This window comes from Trachemys scripta, chromosome 1, assembly GCF_013100865.1.
Source record: "Trachemys scripta elegans isolate TJP31775 chromosome 1, CAS_Tse_1.0, whole genome shotgun sequence".
Lineage (NCBI taxonomy): Eukaryota > Metazoa > Chordata > Testudines > Emydidae > Trachemys > Trachemys scripta.
In genome coordinates this window covers 144016003-144032108 of record NC_048298.1, presented here as the reverse complement: position 1 = coordinate 144032108, position 16106 = coordinate 144016003, and the positions used below count along the sequence as shown (strand labels likewise).

Sequence of the window (16106 nt, the reverse complement as noted above, 5' to 3'; positions counted from 1 at the left end):
AGCTCCACCAGAGCGCTCACAGATACGGCTACCTGAACTGGAAATTACACCTCCAGCTCCACTGTAGACATACCCTATAAATACGGAGGTTTGTAAAATGAAGGATAACAGCACACAGACTTTTATCAAGAGGAATACATAAGTTTAAGAATATTGTGCTATTGCTTATATAGAAACGGGTAAGTCACATCTGAACCATAGTATCTAGTGCACCTTATTTGAAGGAAGATCTAACTGAATTTGAGAGAGTGCAGCATTAGGCAACTAAAATGGTGAAGGATTAGTGGGTGTTAAATAGCAGTGAGAGTGGTAACACTGGGTGTGGACAATGAAGAAGGGACATGATTAATGTATTTAAACTAAGTTATTCTAAAATTAAACTTACATTTAAGAATTTACAGCATGCTCATCATTCATGATATCTGATAACTTAACATAGGCCGTAGCTTAACAATCTACTTGAAATTTCTGGACAGACCAGAACAAGACAAAACAGAATTTTATAAGGGAATGGTGAACAGATGGAATGGATTTTCAATCAAAGATAGTGAAAATATGTTTAAGCAAAAACTGGATGACTCTATGGAATGTATAAAATTAAAAGCATAATTAGTTACTTTTGTACTTGATAGTGGCTGTCTACATCTCCATCCTCTGGTTGTTCCCATGGTTTTTGTTGGTTTGTTTGGGTTTCTTTTGCTTGGAAAGATTTGTCCTCCTCTGACTCGAAGAATTATATTTTTGTAATTTAAGTATTTTTTTGAGAGAGTCATTAAACCATTCCAGATATTCTAAAGGCCTGCATCTGGTCTTATATGACTACATAACAATATATGTAGTAAAAAGAACAGGAGTACTTGTGGCACCTAGAGACTTTAACAAATTTATTTGAGCATAAGCTTTCGTGGGCTACATCCACTTCTTCGGATGTAGCCCACAAAAGCTTATGCTCAAATAAATTTGTTAGTCTCTAAGGTGCCACAAGTACTCCTGTTTTTTTTGCGGATACAGACCAACACGGCTGCTACTCTCAAACCTGAAATATATGTAGTAGAACCTTTAGAAGCCAGAGTGATAGGATTTTGCTTTTTACAGTAATTCTCATTTGCTACTCAATCCTATTAGACCCGGCTTCCCACTTAAGACTTGACTTGTACCTTCCTACCAAAAGAAGTTAAACTATGATATCAGGACACACCTGATAGGGCTAGTCAATCACTGCACCCTTCCATAGAGAGAGCTTGAAACTAACGGGATTCTTCTAGAGATCATGAGCTCAGTCAAGGGAGGCACTAAGAAAAAGCCAATCTGGAAACGCAGGTATTTAGTGAAGGGTGGGGAGAACAAGGGGGCTGTTCTGAAGTCAAGGATGAGGAAACATCAGGGCAGACGCCATGGGAAGGCCGAAGAAGTTTCCACTGTCCAGCCCAATTCTCGCCCCTTTTTCACTTTTACAGGAAGTCTCCTTTGGGGCTGGAATTGCCCGGTTCCCTTCAGGCCCCCGAGAAGAACCAGTCGGCGCCGGGGCTGAGCCCTTCCGCTGATCTGAGGCTTTGGAAAACTGCGGAATGTTCACACTAGAAACCGGATTCCGGCTTTTTCGTGCACTGCCGCAGCTCAGAGGGGAGCTCCGTGCAGCGCCTCCCGGCGGGCGAGGGAGCCGCCCTGGGCACCCCCTCGGCCCCGGTGTGCCGGGTGCCTCTGCACGACACGGGCTGTGAGCGGCCCGCGCGCCAGAGCTGCACAAAGACACGTGCGGGGGCTGCCGGAGCACGTGGCAGCGCCTGGCGCGGGCGGGAGCCGGATGCCGCTGGCCCGGCGTAGGGGGGAGGGCGGGGCCGACGGGCTCCGCTCCGGGGAGGGGTGGGCCCCGCTGCCCGCATGTCGCCGGGACGCTCGCTCACGCGCTAGCGCGCCAGGCGGAACCGCCCCTGTGCGGGGGAGGGGGTGGGGAGGACCTGTCACTCACCTGAGTCCCCCAGCACCAGCACCTTCACCCTGTCTAACGCAGCCATTTTACCCTGCCCAGCAACAGAGCCTCACACGGCACTACCCCTTCCCGGCGCAGCCAATCATAACTCCCCTCGGCCCATTCACTCAACCAACTGGGTGTTCTCTCCCTTCCGCGCCCCACTATATTACCATATTCGCTTTTGATTGGTACATGTGGGTTGAGGCGGGCCTAGTGCCCCTCTTCAGAGAGCGATTGGTGCGCCGCCCTCTCAATCCCCTTCTCAGCCGGGGATTGCGTAGCGGCTCCCCGCCCTCTCTCCAGCTGGGTTGGAGCAGATCTCCGCGCGCCCTGGCGAGGGCGGGTTACCGCGTGTGTGTGTCACAGGGATGCGCCGCCGGGTGGGGGCGGGGTAGCCCGGCGGAGGGATACCATAGGTGTGCGCCGAGGTCTGTGTATTATGACGTAAGGTGACGGAGGTCCTGAAAGCGCCGCCTGGAGACGGAGCCAGCCCGGAGCGGCCGGCAGGTCAGTCCCGTGCCTCGGCGCGGGGGGCGGCGGCTGTTGCTGCTGCTGCTCCCCGCGCGCTTCCCCCGGGCACGCGGGGCGGCTTGTGCTGAGATCTTGGGTTCCCCCTCCCGGCACCGATGGTTGGCTCCGGGCGGCGGTGCCCCCACCCCGCCCCCGGACTAAGCCGCCGGGGGAGCGGGGCCGCGTCGTTCTCCGGCTGTTAAAGCCGGACCGAGGCGCGCGCGAGGAAGGGGGTTAAACGGCGCCGGGGCGGCCTCGGGCTGCCGCGCCACGTGCTTTGTGCCGGGCTGGCCGGGCGCTCTGCGGGGAGCGGCCTTCGGCCCAGTGGCCTCGCAGCCCCCGACAGACCCCCTTTGGGCCCGACTGATGCCGCGCTCCTCCTCCTCCGGCCCAGAGGTCAGCCCTGCACGCGCCTGCTGGCCGGCGAACTCTACCTTGCACCCGGCTCCCCCAGCTCAGACATGTTTTGTGTGGGGGACGGATCGCTTTCATACCAGCTCCTTTCCTAGTCTCTGGTTACATCTTCTTGTAGAGACGTTGTTGAGTAGTTCCAGACCCAAAATTTAGGCGTTTTCTTTTAAAAAATAAACAAAATTACAACATTAGACATGTAAAAAGCAGTGGGCCGGGAGGGAAGACATGGTGGGGAGAGAGAAATTATACAAGGGGATCTAGGCTGGGCGACTAGGATCATGGGCTGAAAACTCGGAGATTCAGTTTAGGAAAAATGCAATGGGGGGGGGGGGGGATAATCAGAAACAATACCCAATAGGAGGAAGGAATGCCATAAAAGACCACAAGGCAGTCATAGAAAACAAAGGAGACATAAATTTGCAGTATGATGTTGCAGCAAAAATGCACATCTTGGATTCCAAATGACAGGACTTACCCTCCCAACTTCCTTGGGAAATAGTTCTTGAGGTCGGTACAGTCTCCCTGATAGGAATAATGACATGAAATTAAGACTGATAGCACATCTTTTCAACCACCTTAATTTTCTCTCCCTTCTTTGTGTTTACACCCAATGTTCGTAAGCTGTTATGCCTCCACTTAGTTGTTGCTTAGCTACACTAAATATTAGAAGAGCCAAATCATTCCTCATACAATAAATAAGTCAGTCCCTTTAGCCTCTTGATCACTTTTGTTGCTTTTCTCTGACCTCCCATTAGTTTGTCAATTTCTTTCTGGTAATATGGTGCCCAATACCAAATAAAACATTCTAGGTCCAGTTGTGTCTGAGACATGAAAAAAAGGTGATATCTCCCTGCTTGTCAGAAGCTGTGCAAGGAGAACGTATTAAGCCCTTTGGACTGTGATGATGAAATCATAATGAGTTTTTAGAAAGGATGAGAAACATATTACTCAAATGGAACCACCAGCTTGTTAATATCATTGGAAGTAATTTAATTTATTCCACTGTGGTCCCATGAGTTATACTTCTGGTGGAGCAGGATTAGATTCTTCTGCTGGCATTTACTACAGTAACAGTGTAATTGTAGGTACTCCTGGAGTCCTATGCAGTTATATAATCCTTAGGAACATATACATATCCTGTCAGACTACTTGTCTTGCTAGTCAGGTAACCTGTCCTTAGTGGCTACCAATATCTGCTGTATGAGAAATAAACAGTCCCAGCCATGCAAGCTGGTCAGTTGTACAGTGCTGCAGGGACTAGAACACAAGAATAAGAATGAGAAGACCTGGGTTCTGTTCCTTGTTTCTGCTACTAACTCAGTGTGGCCTTGAGCAAATCTTTCTCTCTGCTTGTGTCCATATGTGCAAAATGGTGTAATGTTTTTCCATCATTAGCATATGTGCTAAGCATTACTGTTGCACAGGGTTGAGTTTGTATACATGTGAAAGAATTACACTCTGGCCCTGCAGTGTTTAGTTTATACCCCTGAAATGTGTGGACTTCATTACCTTTGTGTCATTTTACTGCCTCTGGTTCCAAATGTTAATTGCAAAATTAGTCAGGTGTTTCTTAATTCCAATCACCATATTGGACTCTAACCACCTTCTTCAGCAAATCCCACAGGCACTTTACGTACAGCAGTGAAAATATCCCCTTTTATTTCTTCTAAAATCACACACCATTAACTTAATTACGTGACCATTTGCTTTTATATTATGAGATGGCAGACTTAAAAGAAATTGATCTGTTTTCACTTTAATCTATTATTTTTTCCCCTCTAATTTCCACTTCTGCTGAGAGGAGTCCTCTAGTAAACATAAATACAAAAAAGTATGTCAATTCATCTCTCACAGTGTCTATAAATGAGGCAAAGCAGGAGAAAGGAGGTGCAGTGATCACATTTTGAAGCGACTGAGCACAGGGTTTGCTGGAGCCTCCAGGGAGTGGGATTTGGAATGCTCCAGGAAGTATCAGAGAGAAGCTATGGGATTTGAAACCAGTCTGATGTAGAGGCAGTTTTGTATGGTGGGAAGAAGAAGGAGGATCCATAGCTCATGGTGGAGAAAACCGGGCTGATACAAACATCCACTGGAGTATCTGAAGTTAGGCCTGCCTAGGTGTAGAGATTAGGAAGGATGCTCATTTACCTGGTTCTGAAATAGGCAGCTGGTGGAGATTTGTGCTTGAGGGTAATATATTGAAGTTACATATCCTAATTAGACATTTCTATTAATGGAATTTTCCCCACTGCAGTTCTGTGGAATCAGCTTATTTTCCCTCTTTTTACTCCTTGTAAAGGAGGATTGAAAAATGGTCACATCAGCTCCAACTTTTCATCCACTAGAAGACTTAATGCTAAACTTCACCAGGTTTGCTGAGCAAGAAGCCAGCAATCAAATCTGGGACTCTTGGATGGCTGCACAAGTAGGATACTGGACAACCTGGATCACAGAGGGAGTGTGTATCGTTATCTATGTAATGCCATAACTTGGCATGGCAGTTGTCAGAGACTTTTAAAAAGACATGGTCCCTGCCCTCTGAGTTTTTGATCTGTATTAGACAAACCTAAAATATGAATATAACAGGTGCAGAGAGCAGGTTGTGGAAGATGGGGAGAGGATTAAAATAAACGGTGAGTCATACAGTGAGTCAAACATAAGTTCTAATATTTATAAGCAGAGACTGAAGTCTAGTGGTTAGTGGAAAAATGGACTTGGGACTTTGGGTTCTTCTCCCTTTTTCGCAGTGACTCGCCCTGTGACTGGACAAGTCATTTCATCTTTTTGCCTCAGTTTTCCCCGTCTGTTCCCTTCTACATATGAGCATCATGAGGCTTAATAAGTATCAGGGGGTAGCCGTGTTAGTCTGTATCTACAAAAACAACAAGGAGTCTGGTGGCACCTTAAAGACTAACAGATTTATTTGGGCATAAGCTTTCGTGAGTAAAAACCTCACTTCTTCAGATGCATAGAGTGAAAGTTACAGATGCAGGCATTATATACTGACACATGGAGAGCAGGGAGTTACTTCGCAAGAACCAGTGTTGACAGGGCCAATTCAATCAGGGTGGATGTGGTCCACTCCCAATAATAGATGAGGAGGTGTCAATTCCAGGAGAGGAAAAGCTGCTTCTGTAATGAGCCAGCCACTCCCAGTCCCTATTCAAGCCCAGATTAATGGTGTTAAATTTGCAAATGAATTTTAGTTCTGTTGTTTCTCTTTGAAGTCTGTTTCTGAAGTTTTTTTGTTCAATGATAATGACTTTTAAATCTGTAATAGAATGACCAGGGAGATTGAAGTGTTCACTTACTGGCTTTTGGATGTTACCATTCCTGATGTCCGATTTGTGTCCATTTATTCTTTTGCGGTGGGACTGTCCGGTTTGGCCAATGTACATGGCAGAGGGGCACTGCTGGCACATGATGACATATATAACATTAGTAGATGTGCAGGTGAATGAGCCCTTGATGGTGTGGCTGATGTGGTTGGGTCCTCTGATGGTGTCGCCAGAGTAAATATGGGGACAGACTAGGCAACGAAGTTTGCTACAGGGATTGGTTCCTGGGTTGGTGTTTCTGTGGTGTGGTGTGTAGTTGCTGGTGAGTATTTGCTTCAGGTTTGGGGATTGTCTGTAAGCGAGGACTGGCCTGCCTCCCAAGGTCTGTGAGAGTGAGGGATCATTTTCCAGGATAGGTTGTAGATCATGGATAATGCGCTGGAGAGGTTTTAGCTGGAGGCTGTATGTGGTGGCCAGTGGTGTTCTGTTATTGTCCTTGTTGGGTCTGTCCTGTAGTAGGTGATTTCTGGGTATCCGTCTTGCTCTGTCAGTCTGTTTCCTCGCTTCCCCAGGTGGGTATTGTAGTTTCAAGAATGCTTGATAAAGATCTTGTAGGTGTTTGTCTCTGTCTGAGGGGTTGGCGCAAATTTGGTTGTATCTTAGGGCTTGGCTGTAGACAATGGATTCTGTGATGTGTCTTCGATGGAAGCTGGAGACATGTAGGTACGTATAGTGGTCAGTAGGTTTCCGGTATAGGGTGGTGTTTATGTGACCATCACTTATTTGCACTGTAGTGTCCAGGAAGTGGATCTCTTGTGTGGACTGGTCCAGGCTGAGGTTGATGGTGGGGTGGAAATTGTTGAAGTCCAGGTGGAATTCTTCAAGGGCCTCCTTTCCGTGGGTCCATGTGATGAAGATGTCATCAATGTAGCGCAAGTAGAGGAGGGGCACTAGGGGACGAGAGCTGAGGAAGCGTTGTTCTAAGTCTGCCATAAAAATGTTGGCATACTGTGGGGCCATGCGGGTACCCACAGCAGTGCCGCTGACTTGAAGGTATAAGTTGTCCCCAAATCTGAAGTGGTTGTGGGTGAGGACAAAGTCACAAAGCTCAGCCACCAGGCGTGCTGTGGCCTCATCAGGGATACTGTTCCTGACAGCTTGTAGTCCATCCTCATGTGGAATATTGGTGTAAAGCGCTTCTGCATCCATGGTGGCCAGGATGGTGTTTTCAGGAAGAACGTCAATGCACTGTAGTTTCCTCAGGAAGTCGGTGGTGTCTCGAAGATAGCTGGGAGTGCTGGTAGCTTAGGGTCTGAGGAGAGAGTCCAAATAGCCAGATAATCCTGCTGTAAGAGTGCCAATGTCTGAGATGATGGGGCGTCCAGGGTTTCCGGGTTTATGGATCTTGGGTGGCAGATAGAATACCCGGGGTTCTGGGGATGTGTCCATGTAGATTTGTTCCCGTACTGTAGCTGGGAATTTCTTGAGCAGATGGTGTAGTTTCTTTTGGTATTCCTCAGTGGGATAGTGGCCTGTAGAATGTGGTCTTGGAGAGTTGCCTGGCAGCCTCCTGTTCGTAATCTGACCTGTTCATTATGACTACAGCACCTCCTTTGTCAGCCCCTTTGATGAGGCTTAATGAGTGAGACCCCTAGGTGAAAGTCACTAAAGGAATCTGTATAACTCTAGTACACCTCTGCCCTGATAGAACGCTGTCCTCGGGAGCCAAAAAAATCTTACTGTGTTACAGGTGAAACCGCGTTATATCGAACTTGCTTTGATCCGCCAGAGTGCGCAGCCCCGCCCCCCCGGAGCACTGCTTTACCGTGTTCTATCCAAATTCATGTTATATCGGGTCGTGTTATATCGGGGTAGAGGTGTATTTTATCAACATCAGTGATGTAGACCAAAATAAATGAGACGTTACAGGTGTAGTAACCAAATAAAAATTGAAGATAAAAATGGCCACTTGACTTTTAAAATAAATATATTTATTTTAAGGTTACTGATCTTGCTGACAGATTGTTGTCCCAAGTTTTTGGCTTCTGAATGCTGTTATCCTCACCATGTTAGTCAAGTAAAGTGGGAAGGAAGATGGATCAGGCATCACTGGTAGAAATTCTGTTTGGCAAAGAGTTCTTTAAATATTTGTTGTGGCTGTATATAAGGTGAAAAAAAGTTTCATTGCTTCCTGCATAGCTTTGACAAAGTCCTGGGCAGTGGAACTGTTCCATCTGGTTTACATGGTGGCTGTTCTGGGCTCTTTGCACCCAGTGTCAGTTCTTTGCTGCAACTGTTAAAGGGCTAGCTGTGCATCTCTCCCCTTCTGGTCTCTGAGTGCTAGATCTCATGTCTTCACTTCACCTGAGGGAGAATTCCACAGTTCTCCCACTCTTAGATTAGGTCCTGGACTGCAGCATCCTGTGTATCCACTAGGGCTGGGTCTACACTACCTGCCTGAATCGGCGGGTAGAAATCGACCTCTCGGGGATCGATTTATCGCGTCCCGTTGGGACGCGACAATCGATCCCCGAATCGATGTTCTTACTCCACCAGCGGAGGTGGGAGTAAGCGCCGTCGACAGGAAGCCGCAGAGGTCGATTTTGCTGCCATCCCTACAGCGGGGTAAGTCGGCTGCGATACATCGAAGCTATTCGCGTAGCTGAATTTGCGTATCTTAAATCGACCGCCCCCTGTAGTGTAGATGTAGCCTAGGTCTACCCAGCAGGTCCTACTGGGTTAGGCATCTGTGGTTCCTCCCTTTGGGCGTCTGTGACCAATGGTGTATATAGTGACCAGACAGTCTTTTTAAACAAAATTGTTTATTCTCACAGTAAGAACAAAGCATTTAGAGCAAAAGGGGATTTTAAAACAGTCTACAAGCATGTCTGTCATACCAAAGGCTTACCATCCCCTGATGACAACCTAGGCAGGCTTATTTCAGGGTAGCAGCCGTGTTAGTCTGTATCCTCAAAAAGAACAGGAGTACTTGTGGCACCTTAGAGACTAACAAATTTATTAGAGCATAAGCTTTCGTGGGCTACAACCCACTTCTTCGGATGCATATAGAGTGAAACATATATTGAGGAGATATATATACACACATACAGAGAGCATGAACAGGTGGGAGTTGTCTTACAAACTCTGAGAGGCCAATTAAGTAAGAGAAAAAAACTTCTGAAGTGAGAATCAAGATAGCTCAGTACAGACAGTTTGATAATACTTACAAGGGGAGATAGATTCAATGTTTGTAATGGCTCAGCCATTCCCAGTCCTTATTTAATCCTGAGTTGATTGTGTCTAGTTTGCATATCAATTCCAACTCAGCAGTCTCTCGTTGGAGTCTGTTTTTGAAGTTTTTCTGTTTTAAGATAGCCACCCGCAGATCTGTCATAGAATGACCAGACAGGTTAAAGTGTTCTCCCACTGGTTTTTGAGTATTATGATTCCTGATGTCAGATTTGTGTCCATTAATTCTTTTGCGTAGAGACTGTCCGTTTTGGCCAATGTACATGGCAGAGGGGCATTGCTGGCACATGATGGCATATATCACATTGGTAGATGTGCAGGTGAACGAGCCCCTGATGGTATGGCTGATGTGATTAGGCCCTATGATGATGTCACTTGAATAGATATGTGGACAGAGTTGACATCGGGCTTTGTTACAAGGATAGGTTCCTGGGTCAGTGTTTTTGTTCAGTGATGTGTGGTTACTGGTGAGTATTTGCTTTAGGTTGGGGGGTTGTCTGTAAGCGAGGACAGGTCTGTCTCCCAAGATCTGTGAGAGTAGGCAGGCTTAACTTCAGATACTCAAGTGGGTGTTTGTATGAGCCTGGTTTCCTGGAACAGCACACTAACAACTGCCTCCCTCTCTTTTGAGTCCCTTTTTAAACTTCTGGAGTGCTTTTGATCTTGTGTTCCCATGTCTCTTCCTGTCCAGCATTGTTTCTTAACCTGTTATGGGCTTACCAAGCAATGACTTATCTGGAGCCATTGTTTTCTTCCCTGCTTGTTTTTCCCGATAGCCCCCATTATTAAATCAACAGATTCATACGTAAACCTCCCCAATAATTAGGTTTGCATACGGTATTCATACATTATTACAAAACAGTTCTATGTCCATCATGCTTGTCATGAAATGTCTTCACATTTATTTGCATGTATAATGAATTCAAGCTTAGCTTACTGCTTCCACTCCCAGTTCTCAAGTCTACACATGCAGAGTCTTGCTCACTTGAATTTTAGCCTGTGATGGATATTGGGGCTTTGGAGGTACTGGGGATGCATGTGCTGTCACCTGTGAGTTGGATCCATGTCCTTCGAGCAACAGTCAGCAAGAAGTTGTTGGGGACTATTAGTAGAACTGATAGTTATTTATGGCAGGAGAGCAAGGTGCCAGCTTCTCTTAAAGAAGAAATTCATTAGACCCTCAGTGAGTTCTCTTGATACTGATATGCTCTCTAACCATTGCTCTAGCTCAAATCACATATATTTGAGGCAAAATTGAGAAGGCTGTGGCAAAATAACTCCAGTTGCATGTAGATTCTTTATGTTCCTGCCTACAATCAGTTTGGTTTTAGGGCTTAGTATAATATGAAAATTGCATTGGTGGTAGTGGAAGATCAAGTGTCCATGATTATTTTTAGGTCTGTCATGTGCCTTCGGTATTGTCAACTAACTTGCAGACTGTAGTGGGGGTTGAATAGGTCTCCCTTAGGTGATATTATTTCTTACTATCTGGGTCTCCTCTGAAAGAGATACAGGACAATTACCTGTCTACTAGAAGGTGCTGTTCTGCGGAATTTTATTTAGTCCTTTTGCTAACCATTTTATTGGGATGGGGGTTAGTGAGGAAGAGTGTGGGTTGCAATGTATTCAGTATGCTTATGTCTGAGCTTTATATTTCTGACTGCTGTTGGATTGAAACAGTTCGTCTAAGACTGTCTACACTACAAGCACTACAGCGGCACTTACTGCAGCAATGGAAGGAGTCCCCCCACAAGGCGGTAGCTGGCAGACAGAATAATACTTCTATTGACCTAGCGGTGTCTATACTTGGATGTAGGTTGGCTTAACTACGTCTCTCAGGGATGTGAATTTGGGGCATAGAGGAGGGTTAACTAGGTGAGGTTCAGCCTACACAAAAGTGTATTTGCTAGATGAGGGGTAATAGTTAAAGGAAATAGTGGAAAATCTGCTGGCCGTTCCTGCTAAATTAAGTCCATCATTTTCAGTGAATATAATCTAGGGAATCTTGTTGGATCCCTAGTTGCTACTGCATATTGAAGTACCAGTGATTGCCACATGCATTTATCATCTGTACTTGCAAGAAAGCTGTGCTCTTTCCTTTAGAAAGGCTGTGTTTATTTGGACCTTTGTCAGCTCTAAGTTTAAGCTACTGTATTTAAAATTTAAGCACTACATGAGGGTGTACCTTTAAAAGCATTTTGAAACTGTACCTAGCACAGAATTCTGCAGAATTGAATAGGGTCTGGAGAGAAAATGTCTTTCACCTATGCTCTGTGATAATCATGGGGCAGTGTTTCTCAAACTGGGGGTCCTGACCCAGAAAGGGGTAACAAGGCTATTGTAGGTCGCGGTATTGCCACGTTTTCTTCTGCGCTCCCTTCAGAGCTGGGCAGCTGGAGAGCGGTGGCTGCTGGCTGGACGCCTAGCTCTGAACGCAGTACCACTGCCAGCAGCAGTGCAAAAGTAAGGGTGGCATGGGTTGTCATTTAAGGGTGTGACAACCCCTCCCAAAAATATTTTCAAAAGTGGACCCAGCAAAAAATGTTTGAGACACCACCCCCCCCCCCCCCCATAGGGTATGTCTACACAGCAAGCAAACACCCGTGGCTGGCCTGGGTTAGCTGACACTGGCTGGGGCTACAGGGCTATAACACTGCTGTATAGCCATTCGGGCTTGGGCTGGAGCCTGGGCTCTGGAACCCTCCCCCTTGTGGGCTGCCATAGCTGGGTGAGGGGGGGCAGGTTCCGGAGCCCAGGTTCTAGCTTGAGCCCAAACGTCTACAACGCAGGTTTACAGCCTTGTAGCCCAAGCCCAGGCCCGCCATGGGTGTTTAATTGCTGTGTAGACATCAATAGAGTTGAAGGCCAGAAGAGACCGCTAGACCAGCTTGTCGATCCTCCTGTATATTACAGGGCACCAGCACACTAAACCCAACAATGGAAAAGACACCCAAGTAAATGAGGCCCACAGGAGACTAGACTATTATATGGTACAGGCAGAGAATAGGAGGGACCAGGGTGCACCTTGAGGCTCTCCAAGGACAGGGAAATGATTAAATCAGCTATACCCAGATAAATCTGGCAAGTGACCCACACTCTCACTGCAGATATGTTGATTCAAATGGGAGGGGGGCTGGTGGCAGGATACTTTAGGTGAGGGGTTCTTGTCCCCGGAACTCCGTTCCCTCCTTGTTCCACAACAACCTAAATTTAGTGACTTTTGGACATGTCACAAGAGACTTCCCCCTCCCCACTAGGCTTTTGCTGACAGGGGATGATTATGAGAGCAGACATTTGAGGTCAGAATTGGGGGGTGGGGGAAGGGGAATTGTTTCTTTTGAAACTGTGGGTTTCGTCCTTGTTTGGGTGCTCAGCTCTGACATGCTTTATTTAAAATATGTCTTCATAGAAATATTATAGGGTGCCTAGAGCCTGAAATAAGCACAATTAATGAATTTGAATAAATAAAGGCCTACAGCCAGCATCTTCCTTCACATGCACCCTTGATTTACAGTAACTTAAGGGAGAGCCTGGGCAGGGTGGATTGACTGAAATCAAAGCAATTTAAATCACCAATTTTAATTATGATTTAAGTCAGCAAGCAGGAAACATTGATTTAAATAATCAGTTTTAATTGTTTTGCATTTATACTTTTTAGTTATTTTCCTAATGATGCTCATTAGTTGGTAAACCATTAAATGTTTTTTTGCAGCTAAATATAGCCTTTACACTAAATTTTGGTGCTTCTTTTTACTAACCAGGAGGATGCATTATAGGGATGTAAAAGGTTATCTAGTTAACCGGTAAGCAATAGTCTTACCGGTTAACCTGCCTTAACCGTTAACCCTGCCGGTCCCAGTGGCCCCGCCAGAGCGGGCCCCAGCCACGCCGGCAGATCGGCTCCAGTTCCAGCCGCACCAGCCAGCGAGATCGGCCCCAGCTGCTTAATCAGTTAACTGTTTAAACAACATATTTTAATCATTTAAACGGTTAACTTTTTAAATGTTGTTTACATCCCTAATGCATTATACCTGAGCACATTTATTTAAACAGTTATACAGTTTAACTTACATTTATTCAGATTCTTAAATTTTACATTCATGTTTTGATGCATTTCTTGTTTACTAGATTGGTTTTGTGTGTGTGTGTGTGTGTGATTATTTTGTGTCAAGCTCTATTTGGATGGAAATTCAAATGCACAAAAACATTATTTTATTTCTTTATTTAATAAAACTACCTTAAAAAGCTGGGCACATAAGAATTTTTTTTATCAAACATGTTTGCATTTAAAACTGACTTATTAAACAAAGGAAGTATTATCTGTAGTTAGTGAGTTGAACTGATTGTTTTTGGTCACTGTTTCCTTCAAGATTTTAGAACTAGTGGATCTCATCCTCTCGCACTTCGTTTTTATTCTTAGATTGGAAAAGGAAAATAAGCTTTCCCACTTTTTCAGCTCCTAATCGGTTTCTTAACTCTGAATGAAGTAGTCATTGAACTGAACTGGTTGAATAAACTGAAATGAAAAAAATATTCTCTCTGCACCTGCAGAAGAGGCTACTGCTATCAAAAACTGGGCTAGTGCTTCAACAAACTCTGGTTCCACGTGCTTAGCCAGTGACTTCCCACCAGTTCAGTGGTTTGGTTTTCTTTAAAATTTGGCAGCAAAAGTACTGCTTAATATTATTTTTTATGTTTAATTTAAATGATTTTAATATATTAGAATGTTAGGCGTTAATGTAGCTTGTCAATTTCAAATTGAATTTTAAATTGATTTATTTTTAAAAAATAAACCTGTATTCAATTTAAATTTATTTTAATTCTGATTTTTTTTTAAATGTTGTTTTAATCTGTTTTTATCCACGCTGAACTTGGCTGGCTCATCCAAAGGTAGAGTTTAGTCCCATGCAACTGTAAAATTGTCTTGAAAAATCATTCTTGTTTCAAATATGCAACTTTTTCCTACTTCTCTCACTCTAAAACAACCACGGCACAGCCCAGTTTTAGGGGTTGTTTAGCATTTTATTGTTACAAAATATTTTGCTTTCAGTCTACTTATTTAAGGAAATTTCTGCCTGAAACCTTTTAAAATATGTCACTAACCTCTGCAAAAACTGAGATATTAATGGGAGTGACAGTGTCACTTTCACTAGAATATCATATGTGGTCTGATGTCTCTTGCTTCCACTCTCACCCCTTAGTAAGGAAAGTGGGAAATTGTCTGATACCTGTTTTTTATCCTCATGTTCAGAGAAGTGTACTCTAAGCATTGAAAGCCATGAATTACCCCTACCCTAAAGGAGCAAGAACTGTAGTTGATTATTCCAGCAGAAATCTACATTTATTATAATCTGTATCTGAGAAATGAAGTGCTTAAAATGCAGTAAATATTTCAGTTAAGGTTTCAGCAATTGCCTGAATTCTGCCTCCTGTGCTCCATTAAAAGACCTAAACACCCCACCTTTTTGAGCTATCTCTGTTGGGTCAAAACTCACATGTCACCCCCTGCCTAGGCCCCTCACTATTAAGGGATCCTCTTGTAATCTGGGAATACTGTGAATAGGAGGCTAAATAGGGATTAAAGTGAGTATGCTCTATTTGGGCATATGAACAGGGCTGTTTGAAAAGTGGAGTTGATCTTTATGGGTTAATGCCAGCTTTGTCTTTACACATTTGTCATTGACGACTATTTCCCATGCCACGTTCAGTCAAGTGCAAATTACTGTTAGACAGCTTACCAAGGGGAGTTTCCAAGAGCCCAATTATATTCCTCCTTCACCTCTTTCCCATTTTGATGAGTGAATGACTGGAAAAACTCATCACTAGATGACCTGGAACACATGTTGTCATCTCCTTGGAAAGGGCAGAGACCTCATGGATAGGAAATGCCAGGGCCCCACTTTTGCCTTAGTGGCCTGACTTTGTATTGGAAGGTTGCCCGGCCTCCCTGCTTTTTGGTACCCATAGGAAGGGCTGAACTTTGTAGCTCTGTAGTTGGTATAAACCAAGCTATTTCACTGGCTCCTTCAAGTGTTCACTCTCTTCAAAGACAATATTTCTCCCCCAAAGCAATAAATATCTTGCAAGGCATCTTCCCTTGCCTTAGTGACAATGTCATGCTGACATCTCTGCATCAGGTGGCTGCAATTCTTGGGAAGTGTGAGTGTGCGTGAGGGGAACTCATCGTATTGTCACGTGCTGAGCAGGTTTATTAAGATGGAAGAACTGTGTGAGAGAGGATGGCATAGAAGGGAAATTGGCACTTGAGTAGGTGGGGGTGTCCACTGAAGTATAAAGAGTCAAGAGTTTGGATCAAGCACAAACTGATTTTCTATAGAGAACAGATAAAATGGGAATGAACACAGAGAAGGAAGACATAAAAAGTGAGTTCTAGATATGCATTGATGAGAATGTTACTTTTTTCTCCCCTTTTGACTCTGTGCCGGTAAAGTGAGCCCTGAAGTCTCTGTTTATCCCCAGAATAGGCATGGTATAGGCAGTGCCGAGGAAGATTCCCTCATGCCACCTCTTACCATAGTATTTTACCACTGGAGAAACCACCACTGAGGTGAGGGGGAAGTTCTATCTTTGTATTCTGGTCCCCCTCAGCCATCCAGTCTCCCTGTGAAAATAGCTTAGTTACCTGACACACCATAAGGTAACTAAATTGTAAACCATGTACA

The 16106-nt window shown here is 44.8% G+C and overlaps 2 protein-coding genes across 3 annotated transcripts in view; one reads left to right on the top strand and one right to left on the bottom strand.

Moving 5' to 3' along the window:
• RABL3 (RAB, member of RAS oncogene family like 3) overlaps positions 1–2118 on the bottom strand; it is a 33423-nt gene extending 31305 nt beyond the window's left edge. For both annotated transcript variants that reach the window (XM_034788475.1, XM_034788479.1), the window contains exon 1: positions 1970–2118. In XM_034788475.1, the coding sequence (XP_034644366.1) occupies positions 1970–2015 (46 nt within the window). In that variant the 5' untranslated portion in view covers positions 2016–2118. The remainder of the gene's footprint in view (positions 1–1969) is intronic.
• A 190-nt stretch (positions 2119–2308) lies between these two features.
• The window catches only part of GTF2E1 (general transcription factor IIE subunit 1), a 97959-nt gene continuing 84161 nt past the window's right edge, over positions 2309–16106 (top strand). The window contains exon 1 of the mRNA XM_034788452.1: positions 2309–2479. The gene's annotated coding sequence lies outside the window, so the exon portion shown is untranslated. The remainder of the gene's footprint in view (positions 2480–16106) is intronic.